At 41.4% G+C, this 24,874-nt stretch overlaps 1 protein-coding gene across 1 annotated transcript in view; it reads right to left on the reverse strand.

The window, feature by feature from the left end:
• The window catches only part of PRKDC (protein kinase, DNA-activated, catalytic subunit), a 183,083-nt gene that overhangs the window by 147,436 nt on the left and 10,773 nt on the right, over window positions 1-24,874 (reverse strand). The window contains exons 8-21 of the mRNA XM_029923172.1: window positions 24,101-24,156; window positions 23,987-24,017; window positions 23,363-23,520; window positions 19,705-19,851; window positions 18,015-18,179; window positions 17,174-17,342; window positions 16,794-16,843; window positions 15,805-15,930; window positions 14,145-14,297; window positions 12,729-12,844; window positions 12,026-12,185; window positions 10,961-11,047; window positions 10,196-10,315; window positions 8,832-8,991 (exon numbers count right to left, since the gene is read on the reverse strand). Of these exons, the coding sequence (XP_029779032.1) occupies window positions 8,832-8,991; window positions 10,196-10,315; window positions 10,961-11,047; window positions 12,026-12,185; window positions 12,729-12,844; window positions 14,145-14,297; window positions 15,805-15,930; window positions 16,794-16,843; window positions 17,174-17,342; window positions 18,015-18,179; window positions 19,705-19,851; window positions 23,363-23,520; window positions 23,987-24,017; window positions 24,101-24,156 (1,698 nt within the window). The remainder of the gene's footprint in view (window positions 1-8,831; window positions 8,992-10,195; window positions 10,316-10,960; window positions 11,048-12,025; window positions 12,186-12,728; window positions 12,845-14,144; window positions 14,298-15,804; window positions 15,931-16,793; window positions 16,844-17,173; window positions 17,343-18,014; window positions 18,180-19,704; window positions 19,852-23,362; window positions 23,521-23,986; window positions 24,018-24,100; window positions 24,157-24,874) is intronic.

Here is a 24,874-nt window from a genome sequence, read left to right on the forward strand (position 1 = left end):
ATATCTGAAAGGTATAATTAGATTAGATTATAAAGTCTCTCCAAGGAGCTCTTTTGTGCCTTGTACAGATAAAATATAAAATGAATGTTTCTATAATTCTCTGAAATGCTTTCAACATTTACTATAATGCTTTAGATGTACCATATTTTTAAAAAATCTCAGAGAAACTAACTCAGAAACATTTCAGAAATCCGTAGTACATAATGAAGGCTTATCTTTGGTAAATGAGACAAGTTTAATAATTTTGTTTTAATTTTTGTTTTTATAGAGAGAGCACATGTGCAAGTGGGTAGGGGCAGAGGGAGCGAGAATCTGAAGCAGGCTCCACACAGGGCTCGATCCCACAATCCTAGGATCATGACGTGAGCCAAAATCAAGCGTGGGATGCTTGGTTTAAATTTTAAATGTCTTTTTGCCTACCAGTGTTAATTATGATACAAGTGTACATGACGGCACTTGGCCTTGGTTTTCCCTACACTGATTCAGGCTTACTAAGCCACTATGCTAACCTCACTTCTCATAACATTTTTTATTGCTATATAAGACACGTAACATAAAATGTTTTCTTTTAAGCATTTTTAAGTGTACAATTAAGTGGTACTAACAATATTCACAATGTTGCCTAATCATCACCAACCATCTACCTACAGAACTTTTTTTTTCATTATCACCAACAGTCCTACATAAATTTAAGTTATGAAAAATGTTAGGAATTTATATTCAACTAAACCTGAACAACAATTTGGACAAACGTATTTCCCCAGTACTTATGTTCTGTAGCATGACAGCAGCTGGAGAGTAATTTCTAAGCTCTTTAGGGAACCTGAAACCTTGGACTGAGTGAATTAATAGAACATCACTTCTCTCAGCAAAATACAATCTGAAACACTGATCACTCAGCATCATTTTTAAGTTAATGTGCTTTTGTTTGTTTCTATAAACAAGACTGGCCCTCAGGATCATGTTAATCAAAGTGTCTATGCTGCCACTTAAGAGTCGTGCAGGGATCGGTGTGGCTGGAGACAGCAGTGTCACGGGAGCCCACAAAGTCTGCGTTTGAGAGTCCGTGAGTATGGAAGACAGTTCTCAATGATCCCCTCCGAGTTTTCTTGGTAAAAAAGAAATTTGTTTGGTGATGCGTTCTCTTCACTGAGCTGGTGACGCTGGAGCAGAAGCACGATGTGGGACACGCTTCCCTTACGGAGAGCAGTCGTCTCATGCGGCCGAGTCTCAGGCTGCCCGGTGTCCAGAGCGCTTCACAGCTGCGAGTGGGCAGGACCCCACAGACCTTGGCTTCCGTGGGTTCGACCTGGCGATAGTTACCATACTAAAACCAAAAACCACTGTTTATGACTTACTGACTCGAAGATCGCGGAAACATGACACCTAAGATGTTGATGTTACTTTGAAAAGTCTGATTTCATGAACTCCTGACACAGAACTGCTATTTTAAGGTTGTGTTTATTTTTTGTTGTTGTCCTCGACTGAGGACACAGAAAAAAAATGTTTAATGTCCAAGGGTTTACTACATATGTTTACTTCTTAGGCATTTTATGAATTCAGGCCTCCATCTAGGTCTGTAACCAGCTGTACTTTCGTGTAGGCTGCATTCCTCCATGCGGTTCTGCAAGCTTCCCAGGAACATTCATCAGAGAGACTGTCCTTTCCCCATTGTATATTCTACCTCCTTCGCCACAGATGAACTGACCGTATAAATGTGGGGTATTTCTGGGCTCTGCATTCTATTCCCCTGATCTATGTGCCGGTAACGTGTTCAATTACTACAGCTCTGCAGTGCAGTTTGAAATCTGGAAGTGTGATACCTCGAGCTTTGGCTATTTGTGGTCTTTTGTGGTTCATTCAAGTTTAGGATCATTTGTTCTAACTCTGTGAAAATGGCATTGTTATTTTGATAGGGATTGCGCTGAGTCTACAGATTGGTTTGAATAGCATGCACACTTTAACAATACGAACTTTCCAATCCCTAAGCAGGGTCCATCTTTCCATTTGCTTGTGTCATCTTTATTTTCTTCATCAACATCATATAGTTTTCACAGTACAGGTCTTTAACCTCCTTGGTTAAGTTTATTCCTAGGTATTTTATTCTTTTTGATTCAATTGTAAATGGAATTTTCTTAATTCCTCAAACTCTTCATTATTAGCATACAGAAATGCAACAGATTTCTGTATATTAATTTTATATGCTGCAACTTTAATGAATTTATTGATGTTTTTTAGTAGCATCTTTAGGATTTTCTATCACGTCTCATCTGCAAATAGTGACAGTTTTGTTTTACTTCTCACTTACCAATTTGGATGCCTTTTATTTTTAGGTCTCACTGTTCTGGTTAGAACTTCAGTACTATGTTGAAGAAAAGTGGTTAAGAGCTGATCTCAGAGAAAGCTTTCAGCTTTTCACCACTGACTACAATATTAGCTGTCGCGTTGTCATACGCAGACTTTATTATGTTGACATATGTCTCTATACCCACTTTCCTGACACTTTTATCATAAACAGACGCAGAATTGTGTCAAATGCTTTTTCTATTGTCTATTAAGATGATCTTATAACTTTTATCCTTCATTTAGTTAACGGAGTATATAACACTGATTGATTTGTGGATGGATCCTTGCATCCCTGGAATAAATCCCACGTGATCCCTGTGTATAATCCTTTTAGTGTATTTTGAATTCAGTTTGTTAATATTTTGATGAGGGTTTTGATGTTTCGGTTCATCAGGGACACTGACCTGTAATTTTCTTCTTTTATAGTGTCTTTGATTGTGGTATCAGAGTAATACTGGACTTACAGAATTAATCTCAAAGCATACCTTCTTCTTCAATTTTTGAAATAGTTTGAGGACAGGTATTAACTTTTCTTTAAATGTGAGGAAGAATTCACCTGTGAAACCACCTGGTCCCGGATGTCTGCTGGTTAGGGGTTTTGGTGATGATAACTGATTTAATTTCACCACTAGTAATAGGTCTTTCTAGCTTTCAGGCTTTCTAGTTTTTCCTAATTCAGTCTTTAGTGACTGCATGTTTCTAGACTTTATCTTTTTCTACTAGATTGTCCAGTTATTGGCATATAACTATTTGTAATAGTCTCTCATAAGCCCTTGTATTTTCATAGTATCAGTTGTAGCTTCTCTTTCATTTCAGATTTGCTTTGGGCTCTTTCTCTTGAGTCTAGCTAAAGGTTTATCCTTTTTCTTTTTTGAAACATGTTAAAAAAGCCAGTTAAATTGATTCTTTTTGTCTGTTTCAATTATTTCTTTTCTGATCCTTATTCCTTCTAATTACTTTGTGCTTTTTCTTTTTCTAGTTTCTTTAGGTGGAGGTTAGACTGAGCTTTTCCTTGTTTCCTGAGGATGGCCTATGTTGTATAAATTTCCCTCTTAGAACTGCTTTTACTGTGTCTCTTAGGCTTTGGAATGTGTGTTTCCATTTTCATTTGTCTCAACGTATTTCTTAAACTTTCTCTTTGCTCTCTCTGTGGTCTCATTAGTTGTTCAGTAGCATGTCGCTTAGCCTCCATGTGTTTCTCTACTCCAGTTCTTTTTTCCCTGTAATTGATTTCTAGTTTTGTACTATTGTGGTCAGAAAAGATGCTTGATACATCTTCAGTCTTCCTACCTTTACTAAGATTTGTTTTGTAGCCTAACACAGGATCTGTCCTAGAGGACACTCCACATGCCCGTGAGAAGAGCACACATCCTGCTGGTTTTGGATGGAATGTTCGGTACATACCTGTTAAGTCCGTCTGGGCCCGGTGTGTCACTGAGAGCCAGTTTCCTTATTGATTTTCTGTCTAAACACCTATCCATTGATGTAAATGGGGTGTTAAAGTAAACCCCTAGTATCGTTATACTGCTGTCCACTTCTCCCTTTGTCTGTAAATACTTGCTTTACACAGAGGTGCTCATATACTGAGTGCACAGATATTTTCAACTGTTACGTGCCCTTATTGAATTGATCCCTTTATCATTACCCAATTAGCTTGCCTCTTGTTATAGTCTTTGTTTTTAAGACTACTGTGTCTCACATAAAAACGTTAAAACAAAAAGTAAAAATTTTTTTAAATATAATTTTTTAAAAAAGCTCTATTTTGTCCAATAGGTGCTGCTACCCTGGCTTTTTTCTTCTGCTTCATTTCCATTTGCAGAGAATTTTTCCATCCCTTCACTTTCAGTCTGTGTTTTGTCTTCTGGTCTGACACAAGTCATTATAGGCAGCATACTAATGGATCTTGTTAAGTTTTTAATCCATTGCCCTTTGATTGGAGCATTTAGTCCATTTACATTTAATTATTGCTAGGTGTTCCTTGTTTTCTAGTTTTGCTTCAGTTCTTCTTGTTCCTTTTCTCTAGCTCTCCTACCTTGTGAGTTGATGACTTTCTTTAGTGTTATATTTGAGTTGCTTTCTCTTTATTTTTTTTTTGTATCTATTACAGGATTTTGAATTGTGGTTACCACGAGGTCATATATAAGACCCTATGTCTACAGCATTCTATTTTAAGTTGATGGTTATGTAAATCTGAACATATTCTAAAAGTACCATATTTTTACTTCCCCACCAAGTTTTATCTTAATATTTTCTAGCTCTCTCCTTTGTATATCCCTTAACTAATTACTGTAGATGTCATTGTCTTTACTTTTGTTTTTTAACCTACCTATAAGCTTTACAAGCAATTAATCCACTACCTGCACTGTGCATTTACCTTACCAGGGCGATTTATACTTTTGTATATCTTTTTTCAGCTTAAACAAGCCTCTTGAACATGTTTTATAAGGCCTGTTTAATGGTGATGAGCTCCTTTAGTTTTTGTTTAGGAAACTCTCTCCTTTAGTTCTGAATCACTTCACTGGGAAGAGTCCTCTTGATTGTAGTATGTTTCCCCTTCATCACTTTGAATATATCACGCCACTCTTTGACGGCCTGCAGAGTTTCTGCTGAAAAATCAGCTCATGGCCTTATGGGGTTCTACTTGTATATAATCAGGGGCTTTTCTGTTGCTGCTTTTCAGGTTTTATCTTCACTTTGCCATTTTGATGATGCGGCTTGATGTTGACTTCTCGGGTCCGTGTTGTCTGGAACTCTCTGTGCGTCCTGCACCGGGACATGTTTTCTTCCCCAGTTAGGAAAGTTTTCAGCCATTATTAATTCAAGAAAGATTTCTGCCCTTTTGTCTACTTCTTGTGGACTCCCATAATGCCAATGTTAGTACGCTTGATGTTGTCCCAAAGGGCCCTTAATCTATTCTTGCTTTAAAAAAGTCATTTTTTGGGGTACCTGGGTGGCTCAGTCCGTTAAGCCTCCAGCTTCGGCTCAGGTCAGATCTCATGGTTCCTGGGTTCGAGCCCCACGTCAGGCTCTGTGCTGACAGCTAGCTCAGAGCCTGGAGCCTGCTTTTGGTTCTGTTGTCTCCTTCTCTCTCTGCCCCTCCCCCCTCTCATGCTCTGTCTCTCTCTGTATCAAAAATTAATAAAACATTAAAAAAAATTAAAAAAAAAAGTCATTTCTCTCTGTCCTGTTTCATTTGCGTAAGTCCCACCACACTACCTTCTGGTCCCTGACCCGCCCTTCTGTATCATCTGATCTGCTGGCTGTGATGCCCGGCTGACTGTGCAGGTCTTGGTTTCCCATAGCCCTCCAGCTCTTCCAGAGTGAGGTCTCAAAGTCGTATGTTATGGAGCTCACCTTCCTGATACAGGTCTCCAGTATGGGGCTTGAACTCCCCGCTCCTCCACGCCTGACACCCCCCCTGCTGTGGGTCACTGCCCGGGGGGTGAGTGTCTCAACGGTCTGCGTCTCTGCCCCTCCTGTGTCTCAACGTGGCTTTTTCTTGATCTTTGGCTCTTCTGTTAGTCTCGGGTCCCTCTCAGAAAGCTGCTCTGAATAAAGTTGCAGTCTCTGTGTCCACACGAAGAGGGGTGCTCGGGGTTCTCCTACTCCACCATCTCAATCCTCCCACGATTATATTTTTGTTCTGATCCAAATCATCCCCAATTTTGCCTATAACATTTCTTGATCATTCTTGGAACACTTGCTTAATTTTCTGATGTCTTAGAAAATACAACATTTTAGGTTCATCTTGCATTTTCCCGTCCCAGGCTGGAGTCAGCCATCTCTCCAAAGAGTTCTGGTTCCTTTTAATGTAAAATGACACTTAGAAGCCATGATCTGGGCACTAGGTTTGCTCATTACTATTAAGGTATCACTACTCCAAAGCAGACCCTTTCAGTGGACGGATCTGAAATATATGTGCACGCATGCACACACATACTTTCAGGTCTGTTTTTACCTTTACTTACCCACACATGTATGTATGTATATAAGTGTCTGCATGTGTGAGTGAGACAGACAGAAAGAAAGAAAGGCAGAGAAAAAGAGAGGGCAAGAGGGAAGGAGGAGTACCATGACCTCACACCAATACATTCATTTCCTATCCAACACCACAGGGTTCACTTTAGTTTCCTCTGTCTCTATTTGTAACTCCTTTCTCTGACAAAGAGAAATCTAGCTTCCATTAACTTCTACTTATTTACTTGACCAACCGCCCACAGGCCGCCTTCCCCATCCTGCCCTGACCGCCGCACCCTACCAGGCACCCCTCCCCCGCTCCAGCTGTGACCCCCCACCCCCACCCAGGCGGGCCCCAGAGCTGCCTCCTCGTGTTCCTGGGGAGCACCACTGCTGCCTAACATCTAACTTCCTCTGTGCTGCCTACAGGCCTGAGGACTGGATACTCTAGGAAGAGAGAGGAGGGGACTTCAAATGACTAACTCCCACAGTGGGAAAACAACCACTTTAAGGCTACAAAACGATGGAGCAGAAACTCTAACCCAACTGTCAGGATGAACACCCCTGGCAACAGCACCAATTACTACCATGATCCCGTGAGGAGGCCACAGCGTCAGCTCTGGGTGTTTCTGCCCAAAGAGCAACACTGCGCCGCATCATGAGAAAACATCAGACAAGCCGACACCGGAGAACTAAGACAGGCTGAAGAGCTACCCACCCGAAAGGAAGCTGAGGCACTGTGCCACTCAAATACGACACATTGTCCTAGACTGAATTCTGCATCAGGAAAAATAGAGCTATAAAAGAAATTAATGGGACAAGTGAAAAATCTACATATGGAGTACAGATTAGAGAAAAACGGCCCATCTGTGTTATTTTTCCTGGTTTTGATAATGATACCACGGTTGTATAAAATAATGTCCTCACTCTTAGGAAATACACATTGCAACATTCAGGCATAGATATCCATGGCACCTGCAGCCTACTCACAAAGGGCTCAGAAAAAATGTCATGCATAAATACACATATTATCACACACTCGTGCAGCAGGAAGCAGAGGGGACAAGCTGTCCTTGTGGAGCCTGCATAAAGAGCACACAGGATGTCCTTTCACTATTAGTGTGACTGTCCTGAAAGGATGACACCATTTGAAATAAAACAACACAAAAAATAGTGGTTGTCTTTAAGTTTACGGAATTTCTTTGGTTATTTACTTTTGCCTACTCCCTGTTTTTCCCTATCTTCTAATTCTCTAAAGTACACATATTTATGAACAGCTAAATCCTTTGCTTAAAAGAATCACAATATCAAGGTGCACGGGTGGCTCAATCGGTTAAGCGTCCAACTCCTGATTTCAGCTCAGGTCATGCCCTCGTCGTGAGCATCGGGCTCCGCGAGGGGGCACGGAACCTGCTTAAGATTCTCTCCCCGCCTTCCCACCCCGACGCCTGTGTGCACACACGGTCTCGGTTCAAACAATTTAAAACATAATCACAGTATTTTCCCTGAATTTTTTAAAAAACATGTATCTTTTCAATGAGCTGACAGAAGTAAGTTCTAAAAAACATAAAGTACCAATAAGGTATTTGCTACTACATATATTCATTTTTCTAAACTAAATCCATGTTTTTTAGTGATTTACTCAAATACAGCAATCCTTCTATGATGCTAATTTTAAAAGCCTAAGTAACCTACCAACATTAAGTAGCTGATGTTTGTGTGGTCTCTAAATGAGTTTATTATTGCTACCATTTACAGAAACATCTCCCAAAACTGTGGCTCCTCTTGAACTCTGACTGTGAACCGAGGGCGTCGGAAGAACCAGACTCGACAACTGTCACTCATTGTTTCCAAATCAACAATCCTCACGGAGAGTGATAAAATGGTTTACACAGAGAAAATTTTACAAATTAACATTTAATTTATTTAATTTTTCATGACGCTAACGTTTAAAGTTTTAGCAATACCGATGTCCGTGTTTGTGCTGGTTCAAGTTAATCTGTCCCCTGAACTCCAATTACCATGTTCCCTGACTGTCACACTTTCCCCTGGGCCGATCATTTTTCCTTTGAATCTTTTCCCAAACCTATTTCTACTAAGGCAATTTTTCTTAATGGCCTAACATTAGTGTTTCGCTTATTATATTTGGAAAATCAATAAAAATTAACAAAATCTAAAATTACTATTAAATTTTCATAGTTTTAATCTCTACTTATTTAACTATTTATTTGAAAGGCAATGTACTGAGATTTATGAGGAGTTCAAGATATTAAATATAGAGTTTTTGCCTTTGAAGATTTTATAAACCTCGGCAGGATATAAGTGAATAAAATGAAAAACAGGTTTATATCTCAACTATATTTCTTATGTCCCATTTATACTGACTAAACTGGAAATACTACCAAAATATCAAACATATTTTCAATATGTTAGACTCAAATTACAGAAGTTGCAAAAATACAAACAGTCCTATTAACGTTCTTACATTGCCGTTTTACTTACGGTACACATCACAATTCTAACCTTACCTGGTGAGGCTGACGTTTTCAGGTACCCATCAAGGCTGGGCAGTATGTCTCTATAACACGGCTGCATCACATGCTCGCGGATGTGAGCTGACCACTCCGCAAGGGCGTTCAGGCCTGCTTCCGCCAACGGGGTGTAGCTCAGGCCCAGCTTAAAAGCCATCTATATATTAATACAAACAAGGTATTAATTTAACATTTAACATTACTTAACATTATTTTTATTCTTTAACAAGAATTTAACATTTAAAGAAACGGCACCAATTAACTGTGGTTTCTAATGAATAAGCCTTTCTACTGACAGATACTGCTGGAGGTAAGCAGGTGCATCCAAGATCATCCCTGGGAAAACAAGGACCACCAGTCTATGCAGCCAGTGCTATATTGCAGACTTTCTTTTTCTTTTTTATTCAGTGTATTGTCAAGTTGGTTTCCATACAACACCCAGTGCTCTTCCCCACAAGTGCCCTCCTCCATGACCAGCACCCCCTTTCCCTCACCCCTTCCCCCTTCAGCCTTCAGTTTGTGCTCAGTATTGAAGAGTCTCTCATGATTTGCCTCCCTCCCTCTCCCTAACTCTCTTTCCCCCTTCCCCTCCCCATGGTCCTCTGTTAGATTTCTCCTGTTAGACCTATGAGTGCAAACATATGGTCTCTGTCCTTCTCTGCCTGGCTTATTTCACTTAGCATGACACCCTCGAGGTCCATCCACTTTGCTACAAATGGCCAGATTTCATTCTTTCTCATTGGCATGTAGTACTCCATCGTGAATATATACCACATCTTCTTCATCCACTCATCACGTGGTGGACATTTAGGTTCTTTCCATGATTTGGCTATTGTTGACAGTGCCTCTAGGAACACTGGGGTACATGTGCTCCTATGCGTCAGCACTTCTGTATCCCTTGGGTAAATCCCTAGCAGGGCTATTGCTGGGTCATAGGGGAGTTCTATGGATAGTGTTTTGAGGAGCCTCCACACTGTTTTCCAGAGCGGCTGCCCCAGTTTACACTCCCACCAACAGTGCAGGAGGGTGCCCGTCTCTCCACACCCTCACCAGCATCTAGAGTCTCTTGATTTGTTCATTTTAGCCACTCTGACCCGTGTGAGGTGGGATCTCAGTGTGGTTTTGACTTCCAACACAAGGGAAGTTTAATCTTCACATCCACCTGTCAGAGAAGCTCTGAGAGGCCAAGCCAAGGGTCCCAAGTCCCAGGGCCACTAAGTGGCAGAGGGAGAACTTGAACCAGGGCATCGAATGGGGAAGCACCTGCTGTAACTGCAGAGGCGAGACCTTGGTAGTTCCATGTTTTCCAGAAAACATAACATTATGTGGAAAAATAGATCTGCTTGAGATAACGTATCTACCTGCAATGCAGGAACGTAGGCTTTAATATCAAGTTCAATGATGTCAGGCGGCAGGGACAGAATAAAGCTCAAACAGGAGGCCAAAAGTTCATCTTTGTATTGCTTCATTTTAACTGAAACCTGAACAAAAAAGGAAAAGAAAAAGACAGTGCTGTGCATCTGAATAGTCTATAATCAGAGAATCAACTAAAAAATACTTACCCTTAAAAATACAAAAAATGATCATGCAGGTTTTATATGATATGGCTACTATCATTTACAAAGTAAGCACTGATCTGTAGGAAAAACTCATCTGTGGAAGTACTTCATTCTCTTATGGAGAGCTAAAGAAGTCATAATCCATTCAAACTATTTAATGGAAATGCAAGGGACTTTGGAAAGACAACGATTTCCTCTCTTAGTACTTCCTAATCCCCTAATCCCAGTCTGGATTCAGCAAGCCAATTTTTAAGTCATTAGGTATTTGTGACCACTAAGATTTTTTTATCAACATACTTTCATTTTTTTTTTGTTTTTTTTTTTTAATGCTTTAATTTATTTTTGAGAGCCAGAGAGAGACAGCGCAAGCAGGGGAGGGTCAGAGAGAGAGGGAGACACAGAATCCGAAGCTGTCAGCACAGAGCCCGACGCAGGGCTCGAACCCAGGAACCATGAGATCATGACCTGAGCCGAAGCCTGATGCTTAACTGACTGAGCCACCCAGGTGCCCCTACTTTCATTTTTAAGTAGCCCATGAAAACACCAGATAAATCATTTAAAAATTACCTCTTTACCAAATTTTGCAAACAAAGCAAAGCATGAATACTTCTCTGGATCCTCAGGAGACTGTGTCTGACTCTTTAGACATACTCCCTATTGAATAAAGCAGTAAATTAGTAAAGTGAACAATATCATGTAATTCTGTGTCCTAATCTAGCAGTTCCCAGTCTTATTTTTTTTTTAATTTTTTTTGAAGCTTATTTATTTTTGAGAGAGAGAAAGAGAAAGAGAGCACAAGCCAGGGAGGGGTAGAGAGAGAGAGAGAGACACAGAATCCAAAGCAGGCTCCAGGCTCAGCGGTCAACACATAGCTCGACACAGGGCTTGAACTCAGGAACCCTGAGATCATGACCTGAGCCGAAGTCAAACACTCAGCCAACTGAGCCACCCAGGCACCTCCCCTCATCCACCTCCCCTCCCCAGGCTTACTTCTGAAGGGTAAATCCATTTTTACTTTGCCAAGGTCTTGTGAGGAGGGGGAAAAATCGGCTCTGATAACAGTTTAGGCAGAGGCCAGTGAGAAATAAAGGTAAAGGTGAATGACTAGTCAAGAGCCGGAGGCCTAAGTCCATTCCCCCGTTCCTGGTTTTCAACACCTACACCTGTAAACTAAGAGACCTGCTCACCCTGCAACTAAGCGAGCGGACTTCTCATGATCAGGCACACTGATCCAGTCACTCTCCAGGGTCACTGGCCACCAGGTCACCTGGGGAGCCTATTAGCCTGGACTGTTCAGCCCGGCCACCCGAGTTCCTGAGGAGCTAAGTCTGGAGAGGGCACCGATTTCTCAGGTAGTGCTGAGGCTGCTGGTCCCAGGACCACACTTTGAGAACCTCTGTGAACCTCTGTTAATCTAACCTTATTAGCCAGGTGCTTGTAAATAAGAACAGAGAATGCTATTAACTTCTTTTACAGTGTAAACCAATTGCCACTCACAGTATTTTTAAAAGCACAGAAAATACAATGAGCCTTTAAAACTGCAATATACTATAATATTTTATAATGCATTTACACATACTCACACAACCTAAAAAATAGGAATATTCGATGTCTGCACAAAAAACCACTCACCTCAAAATACTTTATTTTCCTGGCATTTCTCACGGCAACAGAAAGCAGTTTGTAAAAGCCACTGACGAGAGGCAAGCGTGCAGACTGCAAAATTAACTCGTAGGCAAACAAATACACCCATGGCTCAAAAAATTCTACATGTTTCTCAGGAAGAATCTCTCTGTAAAAACAAATTAAAAGCTTAATGTAGAAGTTTCTACCTTATAATATTTTTATTCTGCTTCAAAATTATAAGGGATATAAATCAAAAAGGCGTATGATCCATTAGCAAACATTTTCATCTTCGTTTTTTCCCGAGGATATCTTTTTATTTGTTTTGAGACAGGGTGAGGGAGCATGTGCACAAGCAGAGTGGGGTCAGCAACAGAGGGAGAGAGAATCCCAGGTAGGCTCCACGCTTTGAGTGCACAGCCCAGCACGGGGCTCAATCCCAAGAACCATGAGATCATGACCTAAGCCAAAAACAAATGTCGGACGCTTACCTGAGCCCCCAGGCAGCCCTCCCTACCGGAGGGTCTTTTAAACAGAGAACAATGATAATTCTAAGCTGTTACATTTAGATATATTTTAAAGATTCATATAAGCGATTTTAGATTTTTAGTCTTTCACTATTTCATCTCAGACATCCATAGAAGTTTTTTTGTATATTATAGCCAATAGCTAGTTTTTTCCACCCTTAAACAATTAGAATTTTTAAAAATACCTGCAAATTTCCACCAGGCTAATGAAAGCTGAAAAATCTTTGGGTTTAGCAGGATGCAAGTTAGCAGCTGGGTCGGAGGTCGGGATCACCCAAACGCCAGTAGCTTCATTTTCATCCTTAAATGTAGATGTACCCAGACAAACACTTTATCAATGTGAGAAAGGTCTACGTGGATCCTCAATTACAAGTAATACAATTTAAAAAGCTTATCATTTAATAAAGACGGCAGAGCTCGAAAACATTAATGAAAACGACACCAAGGAAGTGACAGAGTAAGTGATAAAAGAACAGTACGAGCACAAGAACAGGAACGGGGAGGGCTGGGACCTCCTGGAGGCACGCGCATCGACGCCCTGACACAGGCACAAGTTCCGGACATCAGAACGTGTCCGTAGGACTCAGAGGCTTCAAACTGAGAAATAGGAGTAGTGAGCAGTACTGAGCAACAGTAACTCACTGTGAGCAGACCGTGCCTGTGCTCTCAAACTCAGGCTAAACAACTGTTAGACATACAGCCTGGCAGCTGTAAAGGAGGTAAGGATTTAAGGTTTCCTCGGGAAGCAGTCGCAGAGGTGACCCCTGCCCTACTGGAGGTGAGGTGAAAGGTCAGGAAACAGAAGAAAGAAAACAAGAGGAGAAAGAAAGTGCCAGGGAAGCCCCTGAAGACAACAAAAGTGTCCTAAAAAGCAGCTTTGTAGGCTGGCACAGGCATAGGTCCAGAAGTCTCTGTTGGCAAGTTTTTCAATGAAATTATTTTAGACATATGTAAAACATGAAAAATACTGCTGTTTCCATCAACCAGCATAAATAACATAACAATACAAATGCAATACTGCTTCCGTTATTTATCCCCTGCAGTCCCTCCACCATCCCCACGGTGTCACAGTGGAGGTACTACGCACGGTGTACTGACGAGCATAATGTAGTCTCAGAAAAACAACCCCTGGGCTGAACAGCAAATTAGAGGTTTTCCATTGGAACTGAAGCCCTTGGACACGAGTGTCATTCCCATCATGCTTTCCTAAGCACGTCCTCAGAGAAGAGCATGGTGGCTGCTGGTTGGCAGCCTGAAACTGTGACTTCTCTCATACAGGCCCGGAAATGTGGGTACAGAAGACAGGAGGGTGTATTCTGCTATCTCAGGAACACACTGAGCTCTCTGCCCCCGGAGTTCGAGTTTCCTCGGCTATAAACCAGAGGGATCCCAGGCCCCTCCCCCACTTTTGCACAACCTAGAAATCACATTTTCTACACACTGAGCTATTCAAACAGCAAAGTACCAACGACACACACGGATGCCGCAGAAATCAATTTCCTACAATATTCTCTAACTGTGCCATCTTCCTCCGGGTACTAACATCCAGAGAGAGCTGCTACGAAAGTGATGCGAAATTATGATGGACAAAAACTTCTAACCTCCTGTCCCCCGATGTTCTGTTTCTCTAGTGTCAGATCCAATTTCTCAATAATCTTCAAAACTGATTTGACAAATTCATCATATAGCAAACGGTTCAGACTTTGAAGGGAGGAATTCACAATGAGAAATGCTTCATCTGCTAAAAGAGAATCCTTTAAAATAAGGAAAAGTAATAAACTTCAAAATTTTATGCAAAAAAGTATCCGTATCCATATTAAATTACAATACATATGTGTACTTGCATATTTAGATATTAGAGCAACTTCTGTGTAAACTGAAGATTTACCTGGAAGTTTTCAAGCTGCAAAATGTAGACACTTTCTTAAGTTATTAGGACAATATCGTTTCAGTCAGATAGGACTTACCCATACATGTAACAGATACTTATTAAGTACAAAGTAGCAAATGAGAAGATTTAGGCCAATCCTCGTCAAAGCATTTATCCCACTTAATGTGCGTGTGTAAAAACACCTACGTATATACTACACACATACACACACACATTATATACATGTTTGTACAAATATACATGCATATACATTTACACATATATGTATATAGAAGCATGCTAACACGCATATGTGTATATATACACATATAAGCATACATACATGTGACTAAATGCACACCTAGCCTCACAATGGACTTAAAAGTATTATCATTTCTTTAAAAGTGAAACTATTCTGGTACACCTGGGTGGCTCAGTCGGTTAAGCGTCCGACTCTTAGTTTCGGCTCAGGTCACGATCTCATGATTCATAGGTCTGAGCTCCATGTCAGCTCTGCACTGGCAGCCCAAAGCCTGCCTGGGATTCTCTCTCCATCTCTCTTTGCCCCTTCCCTGCTCGCTCTCTTTCTCTCTCTCTCAAAAATAAATAAACATTTTTTTAAGTGAAACTATTCTACTATTCCAAAAATATAGGCCAATGACTCTGCCTTTACTCAAATATTCTATGAAACTTAACCTCAAAATATAGGAATACCTAACATCATAGATAAAAAAGAAATATTGTAGGTAAAATGACTAACACTGCTACCCTATTTTACTTCAGTAAGAAAACAATTAAACTCGTAAGACAGGAGAACACAAATCACCTATGGACAGAAATTGTTCTTCCCAGGGTACAATGCTTTGCCAGGTCTATGCTGAAAAGGTGGCCAGAGCCTGGCTGAGAGCAGACATCAGAGAAACATCTACCAGAAACATTAAACAGGAAGCACTGTTCTCATCATAAATGACATAAAAAAACATGCACCAATCTCCTTCACTACTGAGGTAGACTCATCTCCATCTTTTTCAATCTTCATCTTTAACAAATAAAAAGGGAAGAGCTCTTCCATGGTGACAATGCTGTTGTACTTCTGTTACCTAAGAGGCTGGATCTGTTAGGAAGGATAACTTAGCATCAAACTAGCTACTCGCGGATGAAATGAGGACTCAGCTACAGCAATTATTAAGTTTACAGAAGTTCTATGATTTTGTTCCCAACGTACACCATTTTAGTTTTTTATTATGTGAAGCATTTTACATAATAAACAACTGAAACAACTGAATAGTTAGTAAACTATAACTCTGAAATTAGTAAGTCCTCGGGGTACAACTATGGAGACTGGTAAAGAGGAACGGGGGTATTTCACGGTTTAAAACAGTCATTTTTACCATCATCTGGTCACAACTCAGGAGACTTCTAAAAAGATCCAAATAGTCTTTATACGTGGGCACCTTCCATCTGCCAGTCCTAACTTCCCCCGATGCACGATCGTCTTCAGATGCGGACTCCGCTCCCTGGGTAGGAGGACAAGAAGCCAGTACTTATGGTGGATTCACAAAATAAGCACGGCTGCCAGCATGTTCTGATTCTCGGAATTTCCTGCGCTGAAACACTGACTAGTCAGAAACCAATCTGATTGCGGAAGACAGTGTTGCATGAAAGGATTATATGCAAGCAGGCTTGAAAAACAGTCATAATTTTTCTAATGGGGACTAAAACAGTGATGAATTAAAAACTATCTCAGACCGGGGTGCCTGGGTGGCTCAGTCGGTTGAGCCTCCGACTTCAGCTCAGGTCAGATCTCACGTTCGTGGGTTCGAGACCCGTGTCGGGCTCTGTGTTGGCAGCTAGCTCAGAGCCCGGAGCCTGCTTCCGGTTCTGTGTCTCCTTCTCTCTCTGCCCTTCCCCCTCTATTTTCTGTCTCTCTCTGTATCAAAAATAAATAAAAACATTAAAAAAAATTTAAAAAAAAACCTATCTCAGACCAACGCCCGAGGAGCCTGTGACGGTCAGTCATCTCACCGTCCTCTGCGGGTCCGTCTCCCACCTCATCCGGCTTCCTACGGTCTCAGGTGACTAACAGATGCCTCCCGTGATGCGCCTAAGCACTCTGTCTCAGAGCTTCAAGAGAGAAGCCACGCCCTTCTTGTAAAAATGTGTAAATATCCGTAAAGTTACATTTAAGGATGTCCCATACTTAGGAATTTAGTCACCTGAAAAAATACAGAGGCATTATGTCCCGTACTTTTCATAATGTGAGGCGTGGCTAATAACTAAAAAGGCCATTTTTGTATAGTTACAGACTAAAACTCCCATCATCCCTTCTAACTTTCAGTGACAAAAGACTAATTTTCAAAACATTAGATTCAGAATTTACCTTTTGAAGGATCACAGGCTTAGAACATATTCTGATTAAACCCTGATGCACTAAAAAAATAAAATGAAAACAAAAATGAAGGCAACATCAGAAAGTACAACCAAATACTCAACAAAAAAACAGCCTCTATTTTACTAAACATAACAAGTTTTCCCTTTAAGTATATTAACACCTTCAGTGTAAAATTTTAGACTATTAAGATTCAGGAGCAAAAAGGAGAAAAAAAGATTCAGAAAAAATTATGAAAAAGGAGACTCTGATCCACCAAAACGTAAGTTCCCCAAAGGCATCAACAGATACAAAAGATGCCTGTACCCACAGCTCAGTGCTCACCAAGCACCCTCACATCCTCACAGGAGCAAGGGGGAGGCCAGGCTTACCCACAGCGCCGATGCGGTTCCAGAGAGCCGGCCCTTTCCCCTGCAACGCCAGGAACACTGTCACGATGGCTTTACAACACACCGACTGCATCTTTGGACTATATTGTGGGAAACTGTCTATCTGTGCCACAATGAGATGTTCCAGAACCGGCGTATACACCTCAGGGACCTACCGGAAATGGACAGCAAACCAAAAGTTAGAGGAGGGAATAAATAGGTCTAGATATATTCTAAATATCTAACATAATTACAACTCAAGTAGACACATACGAAATAAATGAAAACCTGGCTTACACGTAACCTACTAATAAGCTTCACACTGTGACTGCCTAAAAAAATCAAGAGTAAAACTGTCTTATACGTAAGGTGCAATTCTCCCCCAAGCAGCGATCTTAATCTTCCTAGAAAAATAGAACAAGTAATAAATAAGTTTTCCTCCTGTGGATAACTATACGTCAAGCTTCATGACAATAATTAACACAAAATAATAATTAAAGGTGCGCCTCAGTCAGTTAAGCATCCGACTTCGGCTCAGGTCAGATCTCACATTTGTGGGTTCAGGCCCCGCGTCAGGCTCTGTGCTGACAGCTAGCTCAGAGCCTGGAGCCTGCTTCGGATTCTGTGTCTCCTTCTCTCTCTGCCCCTCCCCTATTCATGCTCTGTCTCTCTCTGTGTCTCAAAAATAAATGAAGGTAAAAAAGAAAAAACTACTTAAAAATGTCACTTTGATCACAGCAGTGCCTATACTGAATGCATACAATTCCTATGACTCTCCAACTATCTGAAGAACTGAGATTAAATAATTAAAACAGTGCTCAGTATAAGTAACTGTTTTACTTACTGTGTCAAGGTAAAGCAAGACACTTGCAATAGACTGGAGGAAACTTGGCATGTGGTAAATGTGCTCATCGACGGCATCCGTCTGGGCGAGGAAGAGCTGTTTGCAGCGCTGAACGAGTTCCACATACATGAAGTCAACGTCTTCTGCATTTATAACCTTGCAAGGCTTCCAGAAAGGTAAACAAAAGTCCATCAGTCTCATCAGTGTCAAAACCGTAAGATTTAAAGTGTCATTTAAGCCATATGATTATAAACTGAATACGAACAAGCTTTTTAATGGATATGAAATAGTTATAAAATACAGTATATCTCATAAAGATGCTTTTAAAAATAATCTGTAATTACATTCTAAATATGTACTTATACACAAAACAGCTACTGATGGTCAACTACCTAGATATTGCTTAGACGGTAACTGCCAAAGACAAACGAGACGCAGTGTCTGCGCCGCGAGGCCAGGACCGGGAGGGGGGCCCGAGAAGCGAGCTCAGAGCCGGAGCACGCTGCCCCAGCGCGCCGCGCACCACCCCCGAGCCCCCGGGTAACTCACAAGCCCGGGGATGCTGCTCGCCAGCCTCAGAGTCCTCAAAGGCTCCTCTGGACTTCAGATCTAATCTAGCTTCACTGAGGATCTGACTGGTTAATTGTTCTGGAGTCCCGCTCTCTTTATTCTTGACTATCACACTCCAGCGACACTGTGAACATATCTAACCACAACCAACAGTTGAAGTCGGTTAGACCACAGTGTATAAAGTTAAAAATTCCATGTTCTCAGGGCGCCTGGCTGGCTCAGACAGGGTTGAGCATCTAACTATTAATTTTGGCTCAGGTCATGACCCCAGCGTGGTGGGGCCGAGCCCTGAGTCAGGCTCTGCACCGGGCATAAAACCTACTTAATATTCTCTCTCTCCTCCCTCTTCCCCTCCCCTGCTCACGCATGTGCACATGTGCAAAACTCTCTCAGGAAAAAAAAAACAACCCTGCTTTCATTTACATCTAAACCTTCCCACATACAGGTTCTTCTGCCCTAAATATATCTAAAGGACCCAAGAGAGTCAAATGGAAATGAAGATTTTTAAAAAGCAAGAGGTAGAAAGATCAATTGGAAGCAAATGAGGAAATTACCAGAGATGGAATGAGTGGTGAGAATAGAAAGCTGGGAAGACGGACTCTCCTTCCCTGAAAAGGGAGCTGAGTGATGCGCAGATCTGTAGACAGAGAGGCAGCAAACCACGCTCTCTATAAAGTGGAGGTCACAGAGACCCACTAAGAGGGAAATAACTATGGCTACCATCACTCTTAAATACACTCCTGTCATAAAAACCTCTCTTTCTACAACACTGTGTGACGTCAATTACAATTTTACTCCAGTGTAGTGTAATTGAAAAAAAATGACTTGACTTTATATCATGGCTCCGTCAATTTGTGTCCTTTGACAAGGTACCTAATTTCCTTGGGTCTGTTTTCTCATCTGTAATCCTAAAAGCTTCTGGGAGAGTTCTGAGAATTTGAGGTAATATGTGCATAAAACCCTAGTACATAGTTGGCACTGGAAAAACAAGTTAATAGCAAAGCAAGTCACAATAACACTGTCACAAGTGTGTGATGGTGTTCAAAACACAACGAATTATATTCCTTTAAACACTCAAATGAAAATAAAAAAGATCAGAGTAAATTAATGAGCCGCATACTCCTGCAAAAAGTCCATATCCACGAATTGCAATGGATAAGTCCTTGCTGTTTGAATCCACATTCCGGATGATTCCATAAAATTGCTCCATAAAGTACTGCAGCTTACTCTTATGCATTTCTGCATCTTTCGCCACCATAGAAGAGATCTGCAATTGCATAATACTCAATTTTTAGAAATATTTAATACCAAAACAAAGGAATAAGAATCTATGCAAATGTTAAACGGCTAGACTGCTTATATGTTGTTATAACTCCACACAACTGCTTTTACTGACAAAGAACTGCTGCTCTAATTTGCTTAGTCTGCACCAAGTTCAGAAAAGACACTCTCAAACAAGGCTTTACTATACACGATACGTTTTTCCTACGGAAAGGGACCGACGATGAGCGTGCACAGAAACCAGGTTCTGCGTCTGGGCCCCCAGTGCAGCAGGAGGCCCGCCTGGAGCCCGGCTGGAGCCCGCAGTGCGCTGGAGTCCCGCACACCCTGTGGCCAGTGAGTTCAGAGGTCAACGGACCAGTGTGTCTCACTGGGCAAAGAGAAAAAAGAGCTCAGATTCACAGTCAGAAAGAAAGACGAAGCATCTCATCTGTCAAAAAAATAAGCTACAAAGTCTAACGCTTGAATTAGGTGAGGAAGGGGAAAAAGTAATTTGAGAAGTAGATCCCTGTCTACTAAACTAAGGGATCGTAACCTAAATGCAAGAACTAACACGAGTGTTCAAGAAACCATCCCTAATTTCAACACAAAGACTAAGACAAGAATAGGAAGAGTCTAGATAATTAGCAAAAGCAGAAAAGATATCCCCCCTTCCACTGCCAAACTACCAACCCACACCCCAATCCCACACAAAACCCCATTTATTTTTAGAAGAATGGGATATCACACACATTGCCCCAGAACTCCTGCTTCACAAGTTTATCAAGAACATGTCCACCTGATCTCACAGCTCATGAGTTCAAGCCCTGCGTCAGGCTCTGTGTGGCTGTGCTCGGCTCAGAGCCTGAAGCCTACTTCCCTCTGTGTCTGTGTCTCCCCCTCTCTCTGCCCCACCCCCACCCATGCTCTGTCTCTATCAAAAAGAAAGAAACATTAAAAAAAAAATTTTTTTAAGAACACGTTCCTCAAGAAGTAAACATCAACTTACTTAATCATAGAATACCTTTTCATTTTATGAATATATTTTAATGTTTTCACACTTATAAACTGTTTCTACAAAAGCAAAGCTGAATTACTGAGACTTCATCAAGATAAAAAGCTTCTGCACAGTGAAGGAAACAACCAGCAAAACTAAAAGGCTTCCAACGGAATGGGAGAAAATACTTGCAAATGACAGATAAAGAGTTAGTATACAAAATCTACAGAGAACTTATCAAACTCAACACCCAAAAAACAAATAATCCAGTAAAGAAATGTGCAAAAGACATGAATAGACACTTCTCCAAAGAAGATATCCAGGTGGCCAACTGACACATGAAAAGATGTTCAACATCACTCATCGTCAGGGAAATACAAATCAGAACCACACTGAGATACCACCTCACACCTCTCAGGATGGCTAAAATTAAAAACTCGGGCAACAAGAGATGTTGGCAAGGGTGTAAAGAAAGAAGATCTCTTTTCCACTGCTAGTAGGAATGCAAACTGGTGCAGCCACTCTGGAAAACAGTACGGGGGCTACTCAAAAAATTAAAAGCACCCTACGACCAAGCAACTGCACCACTAGGTATTTATCCAAGAGATCCAAGTGTCCTGTTTTGAAGAGGCACATACAGTGTTTTATACTGACAACAGCCAAAGTATGGAAAGAGCCCAATGTCCATCGATGAATGAATGGATAAAGAAGATGTGGTGTGTATACACAATGAAGCATTCAAGAATGAAATCTTGCCATTTGCAACTATGGGGATGTGACTGGAGGGTATTATGCTAAGTAAAATTAGTCAGAGAAAGACAAGTATCACATGACTTCACTCATATGAAAAATTTAAGACGCAAAACAGTATGGAAACCAATTTGACAATAAACTATTTAAAAAAAAAAAAGACATAAAACAGATGAACATATTCCCAGATTTCAGCACCAAAAAGAAAAACAAACAGATGAACATAAGGGAAGGAAAGCAAAAATAATATAAAAACACCGAGGACAAGACATAAGAGACTCCTAAACATAGAGAACAGACGGTTGCTGGAGGGGTGGTGGGAGAGGGGAGGGGCTACATGGGTAAGGGGCATGAAGGAACCTACTCCTGAAATCATTGTTGCACTATATGCTAACTTGGTTGTAAATTTAAAAAAATTTTTAAAGTATGGCTAATAACTACAGGAAAAGAAAGATCATTACTAAGAGGCACTATGGAAATTCAAATTTATAACCAGGAAGATAGTATCATACACTCATGAGAACAGCTAAAATTGAAAAGACCAACAATCCCCAACAATCCCCGGTGTTGATTAGGACATGGGCGGACAGAAACTCCCATGCATTGGCACTGGGACTGTAAAATGGTGCAATCAGTTTGAAAAGAATTTAGCAGTTTCTTATAATTTCATATATATCTACCACATGACCCAGCAATTCTGCTTCTAGGTTTTTACTTTAGAGAAGTGAAAGTGTATGTCCACAAAAACACTTGGTCACAAATGTTCTCAACTGTTTTATTTAAAATAACCCTGGAGCACCTGGGTGGCTCAGTCAGTTAAGCGTCTGACTTCGGCTTAGGTCATGATTCACAGTTCATGGGTTCAAGCCCCATGTTGGGCTCTAGGCTGACAGCTAAGAGCCTGGGGCCTGTCTTTGGATTCTGTGTCTCCCTCTCTCTCTCTCTGACTCTCTTCTGCTCACGCTCTCTCTCTCTCTCAAAAATAAATAAAACATTTTAAAAAATAAGTAAATAAAAATAAATAACCCCTAAATGAAAACAACCTGTCTTTAAACAGAATGTTATATCCCTACCATGGGGTTCTGTCTGTGCCACATTTCAGATAGGTCTTCGTGGACTAGCCTGTAAATTTAACTGTCATTTATAACACTGCTCCAAACAAAACTTTCGGTGACTCTTCAGAGTTTCCCGTCAGAGCCAACCCAGAGCGTCTTCCTCTGTAACACGCGGCCTGGACAGCAGGTGTTTCTAGACACCACTGGATGCTCAGAGCCACAGCACATTCTCCCGAGCCAACATTTCCAAATCTGCAGGCTCAATTCTACAATCACATCCTACCTAGACAGAAAATACGTACGTAAGGGCCAATGTACTCTCCTCGTTCTTGAAGTGACGTGAAACAAACAAAACCTCTGAACGTTGACAGCCGGCCTGGCCTCTTGGGAAATAGGTTCCTCACCCCGACCTGGCTGCCCAGGGCTCAGAGGATCCGTGACCCCCCACTCTCCCTTCCTTCCACCTCCTCATGGCCGCTTTCATGTCCATCAGACCCCCCAGACTTGGCTCTGAGGCTGTGATCAGATCTGGGATCTTCCCACATTTCTTTCGGTCTTGCTGCCACTCATGCAGCTGACTGACAACCAAGTTTTCTTATATAAATACTGCAGAAGCTAAAAAATAACTGTATTCATTTTTCAAATGTGCATGCACAAGACTGGAATTGAATTTTTTGCATGGAAACTATAGGCTTAAAAAAAAGTTGAGTTAATACCTGTTTCAGAAAAGATTCCAGAGCTGAGTGTGCAGCTTTCTTCACTTCTACATTCGTGTGGCTACACCATTTGGACAGAACTTCAAACAGAGAGACGTGGTTGTCCAGGAGACAGGTGCCAAACTGAGGTGCGTGCAGGGTCAACAAGCACAAGCCGGCTGCCATTGCCGACACCGTTGTATTTAAAGTAGAACAACAAAAGGTGGAAGAAAAAAGCTAAGAGAGCTTCAGGCAAGGTCAAAACTCACAGTGTTCACGAAGATCCGCTCTCTCTGTAGGAACCACAGACCCCAAGCACAGTTCTAACGCGCCCAACCTCCATTTGAATCAACAGGCCAGGGACCCCAAAACAAAGTTCAGAAGTAGGAGCAGGGTTTATGTAGATAAATTCAGAATCAAAGAACCCAGATCTCCTGAAAGGTGTTCTCAAGCAATTTTTTTTTAATCATGTAATCTAAGTGTGACCATCTTACTGAAGTTTGTGTACTAAAAACAAAGTCTCCAGAAGCCCCCTTGTAAATGACATTATCACACTTACTTTCACTCATAGTTTAAGCAACAGTTTACTCAAGACATCAATTTTATAATCTGTAATATCCCGCTTCACTAATTACACAATCTTACCTAAGGGTACTGCATATCTCTTCAGGTCAATCTATTAAAAAATAAAAAATTACCATCAATGTTTAAAAGTCACAAGTTTCAGTCATAGAAGAATTAAAGTAATATTAGTCCTACCTGAGGACGAATTGCCTTTAATGTAAAATCAAAAATCTCCCTTGAAGTCTGGGGATCTGGGTGAAAACACAAAGCAGCCTGTTACAAATCCCAACAGTGTCATCTGACCGACCTCACAAACGCTTTACAAGCAACAGGTTCGTTTCAGACAGCTTGAACCAAGGAGTCTGTGTGTAGCACTCATCGCAGCTGGCGAGCTGCACGCTCCGGCCGCGCCATTATCACTGGAGGGAAGTAAGGAGAAAACGGGACGAACGCCACGAGTTTCAGTTCCAACTCACGACCTACAAGCTGTTAGGTAATCGCTCAGAGCCTCGGTCTTCTTATCTGTAAAAGGGGACACTATCCAGCTTCCTAAGAGTTGTTTGGAAGATGACATAAGGCCAAACACATGACCACCCTCCCAGGACTCCCAGACATTCCTTCGGCATACTGTATATGTCAAAGCACACGTTACAAACATGAATAAAATACGATCTTTGACCTTAGTAAACTGATCACCTAAAAGAGAAGCTAAAACAGGCGCACAAGTACCCCCGAGGCTCCTATCCTGACCTGGTGTACATCACAAGCATTTAGCTGTCTCCCACCAGGATTCGCCGCGGCTCAGGATTCGCCGCGGACACCGTGCTCTGCTCATCACTAAGTTCCCTGCCTTTGCGACAGTGACTTCCAAACCAGAGAGGCTCAGAAATTGTTTGCTTTGATGGACGGGACTGATACATTTGAAAACACAGCCCACTGGGACAGAAAACAGAGGGAGAAGGGGTCAGA

This window comes from Suricata suricatta, chromosome 15, assembly GCF_006229205.1.
Source record: "Suricata suricatta isolate VVHF042 chromosome 15, meerkat_22Aug2017_6uvM2_HiC, whole genome shotgun sequence".
Taxonomy (NCBI): Eukaryota; Metazoa; Chordata; class Mammalia; order Carnivora; family Herpestidae; genus Suricata; species Suricata suricatta.